Raw genomic sequence first — 21937 nt, 5'->3', positions numbered from 1 at the left:
CCAGTGCCCCAAAATGTTAGCTGTTATTACTGTTATGTTGTGATTTTTCTTTTTGTAATCATATAGGCATTTCCAAATATGTGACTAATGTAACTTCATTATTACATAGGGATGATTTTAAGAAGTAAAATAAACAGTTGAGATGGATTATGAATATATATATATATATTTTTTCAACGTTTATTTATTTTTGGGACAGAGAGAGACAGAGCATGAATGGGGGAGGGGCAGAGAGAGAGGGAGACACAGAATCCGAAGCAGGCTCCAGGCTCTGAGCCATCAGCCCAGAGCCCGACGCGGGGCTCGAACTCACGGAGCGCGAGATCGTGACCTGGCTGAAGTTGGACGCCCAACCGACTGCGCCACCCAGGCGCTGAATATATATATATATATATATATATATATATATATATATATATATATATATATTTATTTATTTAAATTCTTTTTTTTCTTTTTTTCAACGTTTATTTATTTTTTTGGGGACAGAGAGAGACAGAGCATGAACGGGGGAGGGGCAGAGAGAGAGGGAGACACAGAATCGGAAACAGGCTCCAGGCTCCGAGCCATCAGCCCAGAGCCTGACGCGGGGCTCGAACTCCCGGACCGCGAGATCGTGACCTGGCTGAAGTCGGACGCTTAGCCGACTGCGCCACCCAGGCGCCCCTGAATATATATATTTTTAAGTTTACTTATTTTGAGAGAAAGGGAGAGAGAGAGAATCCCTCAGTGCAGGGGCCCAATGCAAGGCTCGAACTCACAAACCGTGAGATCGTGACCTGAGCCGAAATCAAGACTTGGATGCTTAACCAGCTGAGGCACCCAGGTGCCCTGATTATGAATACTTCTAAGTCAATTAAATTGGGCTTGGGTTTAATGCATGAATAGGGCCTTTCATGTTCTCTGCTTCCTTTTCCTTTTGGTTTATAAACTTTTTCATCAGGCCCTAAGCCTTGGGGTCAGTCTTCCCTTTGGTTTTCCCATTGTTTTCCTTTAGCCTTGGGGACTTGATCTCCTTTATTTGACCCTCCTTTCTCTTTGGCTGGCCTAATGGTGTAAGTTCTCCTGCTATCACTGCTATCTCATTCACTGAAGTAATTTTGTCCTCATACTAAAAACTGCTTACTTGCACATTGTAAGAGGATACTTTATGTTATGTGAATTACATCTCCATAAAAAATGGTAAAAAAGTTTTATCGTGTCTTATCTTTCTGGGAGAAAACAGTTAAATAGTGGTACATATATACTACTTTAACAGGGTTCTAAGATTGGAAGGTTTAACATAGTCACGTGTTTTTTATTTTTCTTCCAAGAGCAGATCAGGAGGAATCTGTCAGAGCAGTGTTCTGCAATGTAAAGTGTTTGTACATGTGTATTTTTTTAAACCTTGAGAGTGGTTGGCAGGTGGGGAGAAGACTTCTCCGCAGAGCAGCAGCTGTGAGTGAGGTGTGATGGTTTCTCTGCAGGCTTCATGGAGTGTGCAGAAGAGCCCTGTGATGCCTACGAGGTGGTGCAGACCCAGCAAGGTTTCCGGTGTACCGTGAAGGCCCCCAGCCTGCTCTACAAGTGAGTGAGGCCCCCATCTTCATGGGACATACTGACAGGAAATTCAGCAGGAAGATGACTCTTTTCTACACTTTTCTGCAGTGCTTGATTACTAATGACAAAACAGTTTAGTGTTTTATGTCCTAGAATTTCTAAGGACTGATAATGGATCAGTTTCATCATTCCAAATGTATCACCAAGTCCTGTTAAGTTTTGTCTCTTAAACTTGTCTTTTGAATCTACCATTGCCGCATCTTCTGTGAATTACTTCAGCCTGCTTACTAGGCACATAATTATTGTTCTCCTCCCAATCAGTTCTTCACATTGAGGGTAGAGGCGTCTTTCTAAAAGGCAAATGTGATTACTTTATTACCTCTGCTTATATCTGTCAACATTTTCCACTGAAGATGGAATTCTCTTCCATTGGAGTGATGGCCAAACTCTTGAACGTGACTTGCCAGCCCTGCATTTTCAGTCACAACTCACACCACTCTTTTTCTGGTTTTGCACTTAAGCCTAGCTAGTTTTCTTCAGTTCCTGAAATGTGCTGTGCTCGTTCCTGCCTTAGAGCCTTGGCATATGCTGTTCCCTTTGCCTTATACTCTCTCTTCCTTACCTAGTTATATTGTTAAATTCTTCTTTCTAGGGAACCTTGCTTTGACATCTTCATCCCCACCAACCACACTGATTACCATATGTTTTTGTAACACCTTCTGTCTTTCCTTTGTAGCATTTTTCAGTTATGTATATTTATTTGCATATTATATGATGTCTTCTCCACAAGATGGGAGACTTCTGGAAGGCAGGACTGTGTCTGTTCGATTAATCTCCAGTGTTTGTCAAAGACTGGTGCTTTCTTCAGGGTCATCTTTATGAATTTGCTCAGAAACTTTGTGATCACTTCACTCTGTGCTTACTTACGTGATTGCCCACATTCTGTCTCCACAGTAACATGGTTAGCTTAAATGGTTAACTGGCTTCTTTTGGACTTACACCTCTGGATATAGGCTGGTTTAGGAAGTGTGTAAATTGTTATTCTGTGTTGTACCAGGTGAATTAGGTCTGTTCAAGCTCCTCTGTGGAGGAGATCTACAAATAGGGAATCCTATTCCCTTTAAGCTCCAAGAGGCAAATCATTTCATTTTCACCAATCTTGAGAATATTCTGAAACACCTGTTAAGGATGAAATTCTTCTCTTGGCATGTGCCCAAATGGGAAACCAGATGCTAAACCTGACAGCTCATTTTCCTTTAAGGTTCCAGTGACATTTTCTTCTAAGAAACAAGATTTTAGAAAGTCATGTTCAGTTTCCTGGTGAAATCAATGTAACTGTTTTCCTTAATGTGTGTGTGTATTTGCCACCACTTAGGTGTGTAAAAATTCCTTAGATGTCTGATTCCAACTTGATCTTTTGAATTCTATATATTCTAAGTATTTGTTATGTTCTAGGTGACTTGCGTGTTAGATTAGTTATTAGTTCTGCTCAATTGTAATTAATAGACAGTATATATTAGGAAGATTTTTTTTTCTTATTAATAATTTCTTTAGGCTTATTTGGATCAAGGAATAAATTTCTTGACCAAATTAATTTATAATGATATCTTAATAGTAGTAACACCTGTCCATGGACTAGATGTAATTCTTTAGTTCTCTGTGTCAGATACACATTAGAATCACCTGGAGAGCTTTTAAAACTCTCTATACTTGGGTGTACCGCAGACCAATTAAACAGAGTCTCTGGGAGCTGGATTCAGGCATCATTGGTTTTTGAAGCCCCCCAGGTAATTCCAGGGCGTAGCCAAGATTGAGAACCACTTGATCTGGTTGGATTTTCTACCTTAAGGAGTCACCTTTTCACTGTGTATCTTTTTTTTTTAATTTTTTTAATGTTTTTTTTTTTTTTTTTTTGAGGCAGAAAGTGACAGAGCATGAGCAGGGGAGGGGCAGAGAGAGAGAGAGAGGAAGACACAGAATCCGAAGCAGGCTCCAGGCTCTGAGCTGTCAGCACAGAGCCCGACGCGGGGCTCGAACTCACAAACCGCTAGATCATGACCTGAGCTGAAGTCGGACGCTTAACCAACTGAGCCACCCAGGCGCCCCTTCACCGTGTATCTTTTATTGTAGTGAATGTTTTAGATTCCTCATGTAAACCTCTTTTGAACCTGGCAGTAGTCTTAATTGGAAGGATGCCATTTGGGGATAGCATGGAATATACTGAGCTATGTACCAGTCACTGGGAAGCCCTTTTATATATGATCACGTTTAAGCCTTACACCAACTTTGTTGTACTTAGGTATTATTCATTCCATTTTTCTAAGTGAGGAAGTAGGCTTAGAGTGGTTAGATGACTTGCCCAGGATTTAAGTCTAAAACTTCTTTAACCTCAACTACTTCCTCTCTAAAATGCCTAGGCTATTAATAATACTTTGAGCCAGCTACTTTTTGTGTTTTTTAAAAATATTTTTATTTTTAATTTTTATTTATTTTTACTTTTTAAATTTAAATTTTAGTTAACATACAGTGTAATATTGGTTTCAGGAGTAGAATTCAGTGATTCATAACTTTATACAATACCCAGTGCTCCCAGCATCCATCTAGCCCATCTCCCACCCACTTCCCTCCATCAACCCTCAGTTCTCTATCATTGGGAGTCTCTTATGGTTTATTTCCCTCTCTTCTCTTCCTCCCTCCTTCCCATGTGTTCATCTGTTTTGTTTCTTAAATTCCACATATGAGTGAAATCATATGGTATTTGTCTTTCTCTGACTGACTTATTGCCCTTAGCATAATGCATTCTAGTTCCATGCACATCATTGCAAATGGCAACATTTCATTCTTTATGATGGCTGAGTACTATTCCATTGTGTGTGTGTGTGTGTGTGTGTGTGTGTGTGTGTGTGTGTGTGTGTATACACACACCACATCTTCTTTATTCATCAGTCAGTGGACATTTGGGCTTTCTCCATAATTTGGCTATTGTTGATAATGCTGCTATAAACATTGAGGTGCATGTACCCCTGTGAATGTGTTTTTGTATCCTTTCAGTAAATACCTAATAGTGTAGTTGCTGGATTATAGGGTAGTTCTATTTTTAGTTTTTTGAGGAACCTCCATACTGTTCTGCAGAGTGGCTGCACCAGTTTGCATTCCCACCAACAGTGCAGGACAGTTCCCCTTTCTCCACATCCTTGCTAACACCTGTTGTTTTTTGTGTTTTTAATTTTAGCCATTCTGACAGGTATGAGGTGAGATAGCTCATCGTGGTTTTGATTTGTATTTGCCTGATGATGAGTGATGTTGAGCATCTTTTCGTGTGTCTGTTAGCCCTAAAGATTTTATTTATTTTGTTATTTTTTTAATATTTATTTTTGAGAGAGAGAGAGAGAGACAGAGCATGAGTGGGGGAAGAGCAGAGAGAGAGGGAGACAGAGAATCCGAAACAGGCTCCAGGCTCTGAGCTGTCAGCACAGAGCCCGACACGGGGCTTGAACTCACAAACCACGAGATCATGACCTGAGCCAAAGCCGGACGCTCAACCGACTGAGCCACCCAGGCATCCCGTTAAAGATTTTATTTTTAAATAATGTCTACGCCCAACATGAGGCTCAAGTTCACAACTCCGAGATTAAGAGTTGCATGCTCCACCCACTGAGCCAGCCAGGTGCCCTAAGCCAGCTACTTGTTAATAGGCTTCTCTACTAGCCACATGCTAACAACAGTAGCCTGGTTGAAAGTACCCTTATTGGGGATCCTGGGTGGCTCAGTCTGTTGAGTATCTGACTCTTGATTTTGGTTCAGGTCATCATCCTGGGGTTGTGAGGTTGAGCCCCAGGTTGAGCTCTGCACTGAGCATGGAGCCTGCTTAAGATTCTCTCTCTCTCTCTCTCTCTCTCTCTCTCTCTCTCTCTCTCTCTCTCTCTGTCTCTGTCTCTCTCTCTCTCTTCCCCTCCCTCTCTTCCCGTCTGTCCCTCTCCCCTGCTCCCACACACGTGCTCTCTCTCACTCTCTCGGTCATTTAAAAAAAAAGGTAAGTACCCCTTATTGATAAGGCATGGAAAGACTAAAGCCTGACAGAGTTGGTGGAATAGACTCTCTAGCCCAACACTGACAAACCACTGGAGAATTGTGTTTCAGTCCTCTTCTAAACATTTGTTTTTTAAAATTTTTTTTTTCAACATTTATTTATTTTTGGGACAGAGAGAGACAGAGCATGAACGGGGGAGGGGCAGAGAGAGAGGGAGACACAGAATCGGAAACAGGCTCCAGGCTCTGAGCCATCAGCCCAGAGCCTGACGCGGGGCTCGAACTCCCGGATCGCGAGATCGTGACCTGGCTGAAGTCGGACGCTTAACCGACTGCGCCACCCAGGCGCCCCAAACATTTGTTTTTTAAACCAGCTTACTACAGTGCATCTTAATGGAGATAACTGGGCTGGTTATTCCATTTAAAAACAAATGCACAGTCTTAGACTTAGTCACTCATGTGGTTGCATACTGTAACTGAAGTCATAGAAGGTGAAATATTGTTGATGATGGGAAGTTTTTTTCTCTTTATGGTCCTGTCTTTGCATCTTCAGTGCTTTATAGACTCTGAAACTTTTCTCCAGGGATCCAGTAGTTTCTTTACTTTAACACATCTAATTACTCTGGGTTCCAGAAGATAACCTTGGATTGTCAGAGCTATTTATTCTAGGAGGCCCAGGCAAGTAATGTAAGTGAGTCAATAGATGGTGGAATTGGAGTAGATGAAACAGAGTAGGGAGTGATGGGGATTGTGATAAGCTCATGTTCCATTTTTAGGGACTAGAGTAAGCTCCAGCCTATTGCCATGAGTTGTCAGATCTACTAATTTTTCTAAAGAACCTGGAAATCTATATTTTTAGGTTAAATTTCCCCATTTTTAGGTGGAATCTCCTGAACAAAACGTGTATTGCTGAATTCAGCCTGAGGGTTACATATTTATTCTTTTTGCTTTTGAAGCTGTTCTGAATAATCTGTCCTGAATGGTGGACCTTTCTCTTTGCCAAGCTCTTTACCTTTATTTCATTTTATTATTATTTAATATTTATTTTGAGAGAGAGAGAGAGAGAGCACGCACGAGCACGCGCACATGCATGCATGAGCAGGTAAGGGGTAGAGAGAGAGGGAGAGGAAGAATTCTAAGCAGGTTCTGTGCTGTCAGTGCACAGCCCAATGTGGGGCTTGATCTCATGAACTATGAGATCATAACCTGAGCTGAAATCCAGAATCGGACGCTTAACTTACTGAGACACCCCTGTGCCCCAACCCTTATTTTATTAAGGATAATTCTTGCAGGATGAACTCATAATATGGTTAATTTGCTCTTGAAAGGACAACGTTTTCCCTAAACTGTAGACCCACTGGTTGCTGGGAGTGCCTTTTGAGACTATGCCAGGTTTCTTTTTACTGAATTGCAGACCCAGATTTTGAATCTAACTTTGAAGAGCAAATAGGTGTTGGGCCTGGTTATTTTGTTTATATATTGAACTGACTCTAGGGCATTATTTTGCCAATTGGTGTATTGCAGCACATTCTATAAAGCTATATGACTTGTAATTTCCTCCACAAATATTGAGCCTTTACTGATGCACTTTTCTATAAGGGAGTATCTCTGGCTACGTATGATTTAAATATGTAATTTTTTATTCTGATGCATTTGACTTACTATCCTTCCATTAATTAAATTTTCTCTATATTATAGGCATATAGTTGGAAAGAGAGGGGACACTAGGAAGAAACTAGAAGTGGAAACCAAAACTTCTATTAGCATTCCTAAGCCTGGACAAGAAGGAGAAATTGGTGAGACTTGGTATATGTGTGATATTTGCAATCACTTTTGCATGTGTATGGAATAGTGTGAACCCAACAGAGGTGTTTAGTGACTATATTCTTTGTGTGTGTGTGCGTGTGTGTGTGTGTGTGTGTCCATGGGCAGAACTGAATAGTGACTGTATTCTTTATGGGGTTCTTTGGCCTTTTTATGATACATTAATTGGGCTTTTTATAAATAATCAGTATCAGTCTCCCGATGAGGGAACATGTAGTTATACACCTTTATCTTCATTGAGTACCTGGGCCTTCACTTTATACTTTACCATGCACTGATGTTATAAAATTTCCAGATTTTGTTGTGTAATAGGAAAATTCTTCTATGCTTTCCTAGCTTGAAATGGAGTTTGTGAATTGTTTAAAGTTAGAATTCGAGGAAAACCAGTGAGGTCAGCAAATCTGAAATCAAGTTCAGCCCTCTTCAAAGGTGTTGTCTTGTTTTTACCTTGCTTTGTAGACTGGGAAGGATATTGTAAAAGCAATGATTAAAATAACAACCTGATTCAAGTAACTGCTCAAGTGAGGAAAAATAGTTGAGTATAAATCAAGTCAGAAAGTGTCTGTACTGGGGCGCCTAGGTGGCTCAGTCGGTTAAGCTTCTGACTTCGGCTCAGGTCACGATCTCACGGTCCGTGAGTTCGAGCCCCGTGTCGGGCTCTGGGCTGATGGCTCAGAGCCTGGAGCCTGCTTCCGATTCTGTGTCTCCCTCTCTCTCTGCCCCTCCCCCGTTCATGCTCTGTCTCTCTCTGTCTCAAAAATAAATAAACATTAAAAAAAAAATTAAAAAAAAAAAAAAAAAAGAAAGTGTCTGTACTAAGCATCAGTGTGAACCAAGGGCACAGGCTTGTGTGGTAAAATGGCTTTGAGTGAAGGGCACTCACTGTAGGGACAACATTTTACAAAACTCATTCCAAAATGATAGGACTTTTTCAAAGTCCAATAAGCATAGCAGCCACCAATAATACATCTTCTATAAATACCCATGGGTTTTATTAAGTCTTAGGAGAAAAAAATTACCAGTTTTCTTCTCATTTTTGTAAGCGTAATCATCATGACAGATAAGATGCAGTTGACTGTAGAGCTGTGCTGTCCAGAAGGACTTTCTGCAATGATGGGAATGTTCTATACCTGCATTGTCCAGTACAGGAGCCACTAGCATGTGTGACTTTGAGTGCTTGAGATGTGGCTGGTATGACTGAGGAACTGAATTTTTAACTTCATTTAATTCTAATTCATTTAACTTTTAATTTAACTGGGTGCGTGTGGGCTCCTGTATCGGACAGCAGAATGCTAGAGTTTTTCTCAGTCCTTTGGTAACATCAGCAGGTGTTAACATAGGAACTCTAATGACATTTTTGAAGAACTCTCATTAAAATAAATATTCAGCTCATTAGAATTACAGATGGAAAAATCCAGGTCTTTCCGTAAGTATTAAAGTTCAAGCTGCAAATACTGAAGTAATTTTATAATTGCAGTAAAGGTTATTTCTTTAAAAAAATTTTTTTTAATTTTTATTTTTAAGAGAGAGAGAGAGTGAGCAGGATGACTGGGGGAAGGGTAGAGAGAGAAGGAGACACAGAATTCAAAGCAGGCTCTGGGCTCTGAGCTGTCAGCACAGAGCCCGATGCGGGGCTCAAACCCACCAACTGTGAGATCATGACCTGAGCTAAAGTCAGATGCTTAACCGACTGAGCCACTCAGGCGCCCCAAGGTTATTTCTTTATCTGTTTTTTTTTCCTGATTGTAGATTAATACAGGCTTTCAAAAGAACAAAAGCTTATAGAAATTATATATATGTATAAAGGGAAATGTTTAAAAAAAAGTAAAAAAAAGTATAAAGGGAAATGTCTTGTAATATGAACCTCAGACATAATCACTGTTAACAGTTGAATATATTCCTCATTTTTTCTATCTGTATAGTAGCTATAACAACTTTTATTGCAGTAAAAATTATAACATGGTATAAATGTGGAGTTCTTAGGCATTTTAAGATGCTGGAGTCATTCCAAAACTTATCCAGAAAAGGGTAGGCAGGTTGTAAAGATTCCATTTTGACTTAGAAAGCACAAATATTTCAGTGTGGAAACCCGTGTGTCTAATCGTTAAAAGTAAGAATTTAGTGGAACTAATTTAATTGGAAAACGAGGATAAACTGGTTATTGGTCTTGTAGGGAAGTATAGTATACAGAAAAATCAAATTTATTGGTTAGAGTAAATTGAGTCATAATGTGAGACTAAGACAGGTTGCACTGGTGTGGTATTTGCTTTCGTTTATTCATTTTCTTTTGCCTCTCCTAAAACTAGAGAGGCTAAAGAAGGGAATGATTTAGTAGGTTTTAATTTGTCCTCTTGGCAAGGATCTGGTCATCTAGGCTGTTTTGAAGTCTCAGGATATCAGAAGATGCTTCTTTTCTTTTCTTTTTTTTTTAAAATGTTTATTTTTGGGACACCTGGGTGGCTCAGTTGGTTTAGCATCCGACTTCGGCTCAGGTCATGATCTTGCTTCTTGTGAGTTCGAGCCCCGCATTGGGCTCTGTACTGACAGCTCGGAGCCTGGAGCCTGCTTTGGATTCTGTCTTCATTTCTCTGCCCATTCCCTACTCATGCTCTGTCTCTCTCTCTCTCTCTCTTTCAAATGATTTACATTATATTAAAAAAAAAAAAGTGTTTATTTTTGGGAGAGACAGAGACTGAGCATGAGCCGGGGAGGGCAGAGAGAGAGGGAGACACAGAATCCGAAGCAGGCTCCCAGCTCTGAGCTATCAGCACAGAGCCCAATGCGGGTCTCAAACTCATGAACCATGAGATCATGACCTGAGCTAAAGGCGGACGCTTAACCGACTGAGCCACCCAGGTGCCCCTCAGAAAATGCTTTTAAAATGATACTCTCAGGGTACCTGGGTGGCTCAGTTGGTTGAGCATCCAACTCTTGATGTTGATTTTGGCCCAGGTCATGATCCCAGGGTCATGGGGATTGAGCCCTGTGTCGGGCTCCATGCTGAGTGTAGAGGCTGCTTAAGATTCTCCTTCTCCCACTGCCCCTTTCCCCCGCTCAAACGCATTCTCTTCTCTCTCTAAAATAAAAAAAATAAAATTATATTGTCATTGTAGTTAGAGAATTGGTTCTTAAAAGTTTAATGTCTGGTTCCTGAGTGGCTCAGTCAGTTAAGTGTCTGACTTAATTTTGGCTCAGGTCATGATGTCACAGTTTCATGAGATCTGCACTGACATCCCAGATCCTGCTTGAGATTCTCCCTCTCTTCCCCTCCTCTGCTCACATTCTCTCTGTCTTACTCAGAAATAAATAATAAATAAAGAACTTAAAAAAAAAAGTTTAATGTCAATGCCTTTAATTCTGTTTTTCCTCTGTATCCCATGTTGTAGTCACTAGACCAGCTGAATTTTGGTCTTCTCAGATATTAGTGTTTGTAGAATATTTCTAACCTCATCATATTTGATCTTTAGTCATTATTTGATCAGTTTTGAGGCTTTTTGGGAAGTCACTCTGAGTACCTTTCAGTGCCCTTTTCAGTGTACTGTGTTACAAAAATGAAAGCATCTCATTGGTCTGTCTTTTTTTTTTTTAATGTTTACTTATTTTTGAGAGAGAGAATAAGTTGGGGAGGGGCAGAGAGAGACAGTGGGGGACAGAGGATCCAATGCAGGCTCTGTGCTGACACCAGAGAGCCCTACACAGGGCTCGAACTCATGAACTCAGATCATGACCTGAGCCGAAGTCAGACACTTAACTGACTGAGCTACCCAAGTACCCTGGTCGTACTTCCTACCAAACCACCTTCTTTTTTTTTTTTTTTAAAGTTTTTAAATTTATTTTGAGAAAGACCATGCGTGAGCAGAGTAGGAGCAGAGGGAGTGGGAGAGAGAGAATCTCAAGCGGGCTCCACGCTTAGCACTGAGCCCAAGGTGGAGATAGCGAGATCATGACCTGAGCTGATATCAAGAGTTGGGCACTTCACCGACTGAGGCACCCAGGTGCCCCCCAAACCACCTTCTTAATAAAAAAGAATAGATTTAACATTTTGTACCAGATGTTTACAGAAATAAAACATAAAGACGAGTTTTAAGCTTCCTTTCCTTCTCCTTTTTCTTTTAATTTCTCACCAAATTTTTGGCAGAGGTAATTTCTACTCTCCTTTAATTTCTATTGGCAGAGGTAATTTCTTCTCTCCTTTAATTTTGTCTCTGTTTGCCTTTGAACCTCCTTTATCAGCATTTCTCTAGCACAACATTTGAGTATCTACTACGCATAGATAGATAGATAGATCCCTTCACTGAGAATTTGAGTCTTTTGGATTCTCCAGGTATTCTGTCTGATAATATAAATAATGTCATTAGAAAACACTGTATCTCTACTTACGTTTTTTGGCGTACTCCTGTCAGTTTTCACTATTACTCCTGTCAGTTTTTTACTTAGGCAAATGGTTCTCATGCTATTAATCCATTCATTAATAATCTACCTCTTTTCCTGGATATTTCTATTTTGTTTCTTTGTAATAAAATGGCTTTGATACTTTCATTCTTAGAAAAGGTTGTTTTTATTGAACATTTCAAGTGCTCTAACAGAGAGTGTTAGGATAAATACATGGAATTATCTCTTTGCCTTCTGCAGTTGCTTGGAAGGACAAGCTTTGTGGTCTTTAAAGCACATAGCCCATTTTGCTGCTATTACAGTTAATACCTTAATATTTTATATCCTATTCAGAAGTCTGTCTTTAACCATTTTAATAAATAGTCTGTTGAGGGGCACCTAGGTGGCTCAGTTGGTTAACCTTTGGACTTTGGCTCAGGTCATGATCTCACAGTTCACGAGTCTGAGTCCTGCATCAGGTGAGCTTGAGCCCTGCTTTGGACTAGCATGAGCCCCACTTCGGATGAACCCTGCTTCAAGTGAGCATGAGCCCTGCATTGGGTGAGCCCCACTTCTCTCTCTCTACCTCTCTGAGCCTGGTGGGATTCTCTCTCTTTCTCTCTCTCTCTTTCTCTCTCTCTCTTTCTCTCTCTCTGCCCTTGCTCACTTGCGCCCTCTCTTTCTCAAAAAATAGTCTGTTAAAATGCCAATTTTGTTCTTTGTTTTTATCTTTTGCACCTTTCCTTAGTTGCTGTTTTGAACCACGCCCTGCCAGTTCTACAACCTAGAGATTTAATCTCTGCTTACACAGAGATTGTATTATCCTTAAATGATTTTCTTTCTTTGCACAGTGGTCTGTGCTTTGTGGCTCCCCCACCAACTTTCATTTATACATAAAGACATAGTCTAGATCAAAGAAGGCCAGATTATACCAAAACATGGGCATTTGGTATCCATCCATATAATGTAGATAAAGATAAAGATTTTACTTTAATTTTCTGTTTTCATACTTTTTTTTTTAAGTTTATTTATTTATTTTGAGAGAGAGAGAGCGTGAGTGAGCTGGGGAGGGGCAGAGGGAGAGGAAGAGAGAAAATCATAAGCAGGCTCCACGCTGTCAGCACAGAGCCTGATGCGGGGCTCGATCTCATGAACCATGAGATCACAACCTGAGCCAAAATCCAGAGTTGGACGCTTAACCGGTTAAGCTACTCAGGTACCCCCTGTTTTCAGACATATATGATAGGATTATATATATGTAGTAGACTCTCCTTTGTCCTTTCACTGTAGTGAATGTCTAATAATTATTTCCACAGTATTTTTTTTAAATTGAGATAAAATTCACATGACAGAAAATTCCAGTTTTTGCTTTTAATTTTTTATATTGTTATTTAAATTTCTATGTGATGTATTCATACTTTTTTAAAATTGTGGTTAAAATATACACAACATAAAGTTTGCCATTTTGACCATTTTTTTTTTACATAAACTCTACACCTAACGTGGGACTTGAACTTATGACCCCGAGATCAGGAGCTCCATGCTGTACTGACTGAGCCAGCCAGCCCCCACTCCTGCCTTTGATAATTTTAGAGTGTTGAATACACTGACGTTTAGTACATTTACAGTGTTGTATAACCACCACCATTATCTAGTTTCAGAACATTTTTATCATCCCATACCCTCTAAGCAATTGCTCCCCGCTCCTCTCTGCCTCCAGTCCTTGGCTGCCACTAATCTGCTTTCTGTCCCTCTGCATTTGTCTGTTCTGGCTATTATCAATGGAAACATACAGTGACATTTTGTATCTGGGGTCTTCCACTTAGTATAATGTTTTCAAGGTTCATTTATAATTTTGCATGTGTCTGTACTTCATTCTCTTTTCTATGGCTGAATTATATTCCATTATATGGAGACAGGACATTTTGTTTACCCATTTATCAGTTAATGGACACCTCCATTGTTTCCACTTTTTGGTATTGTGAATAGAGCTGCTCTGAACATTTGTATACAAGTGGTTTTGAACACCTGTTTGGTTTTTTTTTTAATGTTTTTTTCTGGATTTTTTTCTTCCTGTATTTCATATTATTATTTTTTAAAATCTGTTTTTTTTTAAAGTAAACCGTACCCACAATGTGGGGCTCCAAGTCATGACCCCAAGATCAAGAATCACATGCTCTATTGACTGAGTCAACCAGGCACCTCTTGTTTTTACTTCTTTTGGGTTTCTATATAACAGTGGAATTGCTCATCATATGGTAATTCTCTTTTAACTTTTTTTAAAAAAAATGTTTATTTTTGAGAGAGAGACAGAGCATGAGTCGGGGAGGAGCAGAGAGAGGAGACACAGAATCCGAAGCAGGCTCCAGGCTCTGAGCTGTCAGCACAGAGCCGGATGCAGGGCTTGAACCCACAAGCCGTGAGATCATGACCTGAGTTGAAGTCAGATGCTTAACCAACTGAGCCACCTAGGTGTCCCTCTTTTTAACTTTTTAAAGAACTGCCGTACTCTTCTGTAGCTGTTGCACCATTTTACATTCTCACCGCAAGATATAAGGGTTGGCTGTGTAGCTTTTTAAACTCATTTTCCTACTTCATCAGGTGGTCTTAAGGATACTCTGTTTTTGTTTTTATTTTTATTTTTTCTTTTAGAGAGAAAGAGAATGTGAACGGGGGAGAGGGGCAGAGGGAGAGAGAGAATCTGAAGCAGGCTCTATGCAATGTGAAGCCAATATGGGACTCAATCCCACTCCCTAGGATCATGACCAGAGCCAAAATCAAGAGTTAGGTGTTCAACTGTCTGAGCTACCCAGGCACCCCAGGATATTCTGTTTTTAAATTTTTTTTAAGGTTTATTTATTTTTGAGAGAGAGAGACAGAATGTGAGCAGGGGAGGGGCAGAGAGAGAGGGAGACATAGAATCTGAAGCAGACTCCAGGCTCTGAGCTGTCAGCACAAAGCCCAACACAGGGCTAGAGCTCGTGAACTGCGAGATCATGACCTGAGCGGAAGTTGGACGCCCAAGCAACTGAGCCATCCAGACACTGCTTTGTTTTTAAACCTCATTCTGCTTAGATTGAATTCATTGGTAACTTTCCTACCCTTGATACTGTCCCTTGTTCAGAAATTATGTGCACATTCGGGACTGTTTTAGCTCTCCAGAGATGAGAGTATCAAGGTCACTTATTTTACAAGCGTCTGATGGTCATGTTAAACATCCCTCCTTTTTTTTTTTGCTTGCAGTAATCACTGGACAGCATCGAAGTGGTGTTATTTCAGCCCGAACTCGGATCGATGTTCTTTTGCTCACTTTTAGAAGAAAGCAGCCCTTCACTCACTTCCTTGCCTTTTTCCTCAATGAAGTTGAGGTTCAGGAGCGATTCCTGAAGTTCCAAGAGGAAGTACTGGAGAAGTGCTCCATGGTAAGCAGCAAACAAAACAAAACAAAAAGTTAAAAAGAAAGGGTGCAAAGATTGTTCATAATTCAAGCAGTAGAAAGGTATAAATTTCTTCTCCCACCAAAAAAGGTAACCATTTCTGATTTCTTTTGATTCTGAACTGAAAAAAAGATATAGACATATCAGCACATAAGCCTCTGTGTGTTACTGAACTATTCTTTAAAAATTTCAAGACATAAAAGGATCATTCTAAAATATATACTGTTCTGCACCTTGTGTATGGAAATATTAATGAAGTACCATTATCTGTAGATCTTCTGCCCTGGGTGGTAATGGCTTATTTGGGGTTAGTAACTAGAAGAAATTTGCATATAGAATTGTCCTCTTATATAACAGTGAAATGCTTGTGACCAGGATAAGAGCAGATAATCTAGATTAGAAAACAAATTTTAAACCTCCTTTTGGATATAATTTGGGGCAATTTATTTATTATTTTTTTTTATTTAAAAAAAAATTTTTTTTTTCAACGTTTATTTATTTTTGGGACAGAGAGAGACAGAGCATGAACGGGCGAGGGGCAGAGAGAGAGGGAGACACAGAGTTGGAAACAGGCTCCAGGCTCTGAGCCATCAGCCCAGAGCCCGACGCGGGGCTCGAACTCCCGGACCGCGAGATTGTGACCTGGCTGAAGTCGGACGCCTAACCGACTGCGCCACCCAGGCGCCCCTTAATGTTTATTTTTGAGAGAGAGACAGACAGAGAGTGAATGGGAGAGGGGCAGAGAGAGAGAGGGAGAGAGACACAGAATCTGAAACAGACGTTAGGCTCTGAGCTGTCAGCACAGAGCCCAATGAGGGGCTCCAACTCAGGAATAGCGAGATCATGACCTAGGCTGAAGTCGGACGCTTAACCGACTGCGCCACCCAGGCGCCCCAATTTTGGGCAATTTAAAGAAACATTGGTTTAAAAAAACTTATGAACATTAATAAATATTTTTTCTTTTTTTTTATAATACATGTTTTTTCTAGAAAGTTTAGAAAATAAAGAAAAGATGAATAAAGTGTCACCCGTAATCTCACCACTGAGAGATAATATTGTGGCACAAAAACAAATGTTTAAAAATTAGAATTTGGTATGTGTATGATTTTATATCCTGCTTTCTTTGCAATTTTGCATTATACCATTATCATTGTTTTGTCATTGAACAAAAACCTTTACTTTTGCTTTGGAGACAGGAAGGAAATTCTAGCAGTGATGACTAAAAAACATAATTTCATTTCGATAACAGTTCAGATAACTTGATTTTTTTTTTAAATTTTTTAATGTTTGTTTATTTTTGAGAGAGAGAGACAGAGCACGAGCAGGGGAGGGGCAGAGAGAGAGGGAGACACAGAATCGGAAGCAGGCTCCAGGCTCTGAGCTGTCAGTGCAGAGCCCAACACGGGGCTCAAACTCACAAACTGTGAGATCATGACCTGAGCCGAAGTCGGATGCCCAACCAACTGAGCCACCCAGGCGCCTCCAGATAACTTGATTTTTAATGGCTGCTTTTATTATTCTGTTACCTAGATATATAATAATTTATTCTATCTTTTAAAATTTCTATTTTTCATTATAAATAATGATGTTATGACTCTTCTTGCATACATTTTTCTGCGCTAGTCTAAGTAATTTCTTAGTAAATTCTTGGAAATGGAAAAGAGTCTTTGTGTGTACAATTTTTTTTTTAATGTGTATTTACTTTTGAGAGACAGAGAACGAGTGGGGGAGGGGCAGAGAGAGACCAAGACACAGAATCCGAAGCAGGCTTCAGGCTCTGAGCTGTCAGCACAGAGCTCAACGTGGGGCTTGAATTCACGAGTGCTGAGATCATGACCTGAGCCCAAATCAGATGCCTAACTGACTGAGCTACCCAAGCACCCCTCCCCCTTTTTTTTCTTTTTTAATGTTTATTTACTTTTGAGAGAGAGAAAGAGTGAGGGTTTTGTTATATATGTCTCCAAATTACCTTTAGGAAATGTTATAACACTATATGTCAAACTGTAGTTTTCTTGAGTTTCCTTTTCTCATCCTTGCCAATATTGGTGTTACCATTCTTTTAAGGTTCTTATTTTTTTTGTAATCCAGTTGCCAAAAAATATTAGTTTATTGCTTGATTGTTCATTTATTTGATTATTGGTGAGATAAGGCTTTTTTTTTAATTTTATTTTTTAAATTTTACATCCAAATTAGTTAGCATCTAGTGCAACAGTGATTTCAGGAGTAGATTCCTTTAGTGCCCCTTACCCAGTTAGCCCACCCCCCCTCCCACAACCCCTCTAGTAACCCTCAGTTTGTTCTCCATATTTATGAGTCTCTTCTGTTTTGTCCCCCTCCCTGTTTTTATATGATTTTTGTTTCCCTTCCCTTATGTTCATCTGTTTTGTCTCTTAAATTCCTCAGATGAGTGAAGTCGTATGATTTTTGTCTTTCTCTGACTAATTTCACTTAGCATAATAACCTCCAGTTCCATCCACATAGTTGCAAATGGCAAGATTTCATTCTTTTTGATTGTCAAGTAATACTCCATTGTATGTATATACCACATCTTCTTTATCCATTCATCCATCGGTGGACATTTGGGCTCTTTCCATACTTTGGCTATTGTTGATAGTGCTGCTATAAACACGGGGGTGCTTGTGTCCTTTCGAAACAGCACACCTGTATCCCTTGGATAAATGCCTAGTAGTGCAATTGCTGGGTCGTAGGGTAGTTCTGTTTTTAGTTTTTTGAGGAACCTCCATACTGTTTTCCAGAGTGGCTGCACTAGCTTGCATTCCCACCAACAATGCAAAAGAGATTCTCTTTCTCTGCATCCTCACCAACATCTGTTGCTGCATGAGTTGTTAATGTTAGCCATTCTGACAGGCATGAGGTGGTATCTCATTGTGGTTTTGATTTGTATTTCCCTGATGATGAGTGATGTTGAGCATTTTTTCATGTGTCGGTTGGCCATCTGGATGTCTTCTTTGGAGAAGTGTCTCTTCAGGTCTTTTGCCCATTTCTTCACTGGATTATTTGGTTTTTGGGTTTGATAAGTTCTTTATAGATTTTGGATACTAACCCTTTATCTGATATGTTGTTTGCAAATATCTTCTCCCATTCTGTCGGTTGCCTTTTAATTTTGCTGATTGTTTCCCTCACTGTGCAGAAGCTTTTTATTTTGATGAGGTCCCAGTAGTTCATTTTTGCTTTTGTTTCCCTTGCCTCCAGAGACATGTTGAGTAAGAAGTTGCTGCAGGCAAGATCAAAGAGGTTTTTGCCTGCTTTCTCCTCGAGGATTTTGATGGCTTCCTGCCTTACATTTAGGTCTTTCATCCATTTTGAGTTTATTTTTGTGTATGGTGTAAGAAAGTGGTCCAGGTTCATTCTTCTGCATGTTGCTGTCTAATTTTCCCAGCACCACTTGCTGAAGAGACTGTCTTTATTCCATTGGGTATTCTTTCCTGGTTTGTCAAAGATTAGTTGGCCATACGTTTGTGAGTCCATTTCTGGGTTCTCTACTCTGTTCCATTGATCTAAGTACAGATAAGACTTTTTCATGTATTTAATTCTTGTTTCTTTATGTCTTGGCCTGTTTATCTTTGAGGGTGTTCATTTTTTTTAAATGCTTATTTGTTTATTTTTAAATGTTTATTTATTTTTGAGAGAGACTGAGCGAGCACGGGGAAGGGACAGAGAGAGAGGGAGACGGAGGATCGGAAGCTGTCTCTGCACTGACAGTAGAAAGCCTGATGCCAGGGCTCAAACTCATGAACCAAGAGATCACAACCTGAGCTGAAGTCAGATGCTTAACGAACTGAGCCACCCAGGCGCCCCTATTTATTTATTTGAGAGACAGAGAGGGAGCACAAGCAGGGGAGGGGCAGAGAGAGAGAGAGAGAAAGAGAGAGAGAGAGAGAGAGAGAGAATCCCCAGCAGGCCCCATGCTACCAGCACAGAGCCCCATGATGTGGGGCTTCATCCCATGAACTATGAGATCATGACCTGAGCAGAAATCAAGAGTTGGACACCCAACCGACTGAGCCACCCAGGTGCCCCAAGAGTGTTCATTTTTTAATTTATTTGTAAGAGCTTCATATATATTAAGAGGATGAGTATTACTTCATAATTTGCGTGTAACTTTTTAGTTTATTTGGAATATATTTTGATACATAATGAGGTAAAACTCTAATTTTTTAAAATCCCTATTTAGTTAACCAGTTATCTAGAGAAGAATTTAAAAATCTTATTTTACCTTAAAAATTATAATGCAGTAAATGGGGCGCCTGGATGGCTCAGTTGGTTAAGCATCTGACTCTTTTTTTCGGCTCAGGTCATGATCTTGCAATTTCGTGGGTTCAGGCCCCACATCAGGCTGTGCGCTGACAGCATGGAACCTGCTTGAGATTCTCTTTCTCGTCCTCTCTCTCAGGCTCCACCCCCCCCCCCCAGCCCCTTCTGGTGCTCGCTCTCGCTCTCTCTCTCTCTCTCTCTCAAAATAAATAAGTAAACTTAAAAAATTTATGATGCAGTAAAATGGACTTTTTTGGGACTTGTATGGATTTTTTTAAGCTTATTTATTTGAGAGAGACAGAGACAGTGTGAGTGGAGGAGGGGCACATAGAGGGAGAGAGAGGAGAGAATCCCAAGCAGGTTCCAGGCTGCCAGCCTGGGGCCCAAACCCATGAAACGGCAAGATCATGACCTAGACGGAAACCAAGATTTGGATGCTTAGCCAACTGAGCCACCCAGGTGCTCCAATTTTTTTTAAATGTTTATTTATTTTGAGAGAGAGTGGGTGTGCATGCATGTGCGTGTGCACTGGGGAGGAGAGGGACAGAGAAAGAGGGAAAGAGAGAGAATCCCCAGCAGGCTCTGACAAGGGCCTTGATCTCACGTCCTTGGGATCAGAACCTGAACAGAAATCAAGAGTCGGATGCTTAACCAACTGACCTACCCAGGCAGCCTTAGATTTTTAATTAATATTTTATTTTTAAGTAATCTCTATACCCAGTATGGGGCTTGACCTCACAACCCTGAGATCAAGAGTCACATGCTCTTCTGACTGAGCCAGCCAGAAGCCTCTGGATCATACTTTTAATGTCATGTCTAAGAACTCTTTGCTTAACCCCAAATAACCAAGGTTTTCTCTTAGCATTTTTGTAATTTTGCTTATGTATATTTAGATCTATGATCCAGTTAATTTTTGTATTAGGTGTGACATTTAGGTCAAGGTTCATTTTTATGCACATGGATGTCCATGCTATGTTTTCTCAATCTTGTACCAAAGAGAGGAATAAAAGCATACGGAATGAAATAGAACAGTGGTTAGTATCTTTGGTTCTCGAAACAGATGAACCTGGATCTGATTCTGGGTTCCTTATATGTGTAGACTTTGGCAAGTGAACCTCTCCAGATTTTTACAGCTTGCTTTGGAGAGTTGCGGGAAGGATTAAATGTAACATAAAGTACTCAGCACGGTGCTTGATACATAACAAGCATGTAATAAATGGTAGCTACTACTCCTATTTTATGGCTGTTTAGGTTAAAGTTATTTGTATTCCTTGGAGTATTAAGAAAAGATGAGGGCTGTCTTTAATCGCTGTGTGCAGGGTTAATGAAAATGTTCTGGGTGAAAAAGTTTTATAAGATTTCTCCTTCCCCCTATTCCTTTTATTTTTCTTTTCCCCCTTTTCCTTTCCTTTCCTTTGCTTTCTCCTATCCTATTCTATTGCTCAGCTAGGTCTTCAGTGTTAGAATATAGCAAGATACAGATACGCAGATGTAGAAGTATTAGAATCCAAGTACTTGTGTGGGACAGGGAGTAAGAATTGCTAAAATTGATAATTTTCAAAAATTTCTCTTTTAATGTTCATTTAAAATGAAATTAAAAATTTTTTTAATGTTTATTTTTGAGAGAGAGCGTGCGTGACTGGGAGAGGGGCAGAGTGAGGGAGACACAGAATCCGAAGCACACTCCAGGCTCTGAGCTGTCAGCACAGCGCCTGATGCAGGGCTCTAACTCACAAACCATGAGATCATGACTTGAGCCAAAGTCAGACACGTAACCGACTGAGCCACTCAGGTGCCCCTTTTTATTTGTTTTTGAGAGGTGGGGAGAAGGGGGAGCAGGGGAGGAGTAGAGAGAGAGAGAGAATCCCAAGCAGGCTCCGTGTTTTCAGAGAAGAGCCTAATGCAGGGCTCAAACTTACGAACTATGAGATCATGACTTGAACCAAAATCAACCATCTGAGCCACTCAGACACTTCTAAATGTTTATTTTTGAGACAGAGAATGCATGTGAGCGGGAGAGGACAGAGAAGGGGACAGAGGATCTGAAGTGGGTTCTGTGCTAACAGCAGAGAGCCTGATATAGGGCTAGAATTCATGAACTGTGAGATCATGACCTGTGCCAAAGTCAAATGCTTAACCAACTGACCCACCCAAAAACCCTAAAATTGATTATTTAAGAAGGAGACTACAGCATGACATAATGTATAGAGAAGTTGAATCATTGTGTTGCATACCTAGACTAATGTAACATTGTATGTCAACTCTTTTGAAATAAAAAAAAAAATTTTTTAATTAAAAAAATTTTTTAAGTTTATTTCACAAGTAGGGGAGGGGCAGAGAGAGAGAGAGAGAATCCCAAGCAGGCTCTGAATTGTCAGTGCAGAGCCCGATTTGGGGCTTGATCCCATGAACCATGAGATCATGACCTAAACCAAAACCAAGATTTGGACGCTTAACCGACC

General features: G+C 40.2%; 1 protein-coding gene across 9 annotated transcripts in view; it reads left to right on the top strand.

The window, feature by feature from the left end:
* ASCC1 (activating signal cointegrator 1 complex subunit 1) overlaps positions 1-21937 on the top strand; it is a 116850-nt gene that overhangs the window by 3176 nt on the left and 91737 nt on the right. For all 9 annotated transcript variants that reach the window (XM_045040123.1, XM_019813249.2, XM_006937855.5 and 6 more), the window contains exons 3-5: positions 1467-1566; positions 7267-7364; positions 15007-15185. In XM_045040123.1, coding sequence (XP_044896058.1) covers positions 1467-1566; positions 7267-7364; positions 15007-15185 — 377 coding nt within the window. The remainder of the gene's footprint in view (positions 1-1466; positions 1567-7266; positions 7365-15006; positions 15186-21937) is intronic.

This window comes from Felis catus, chromosome D2 (genome assembly GCF_018350175.1).
Source record: "Felis catus isolate Fca126 chromosome D2, F.catus_Fca126_mat1.0, whole genome shotgun sequence".
Lineage (NCBI taxonomy): Eukaryota > Metazoa > Chordata > Mammalia > Carnivora > Felidae > Felis > Felis catus.
Note: the sequence above shows the minus strand (reverse complement) of the source record. Positions and strands in the feature narration are given on the sequence as shown.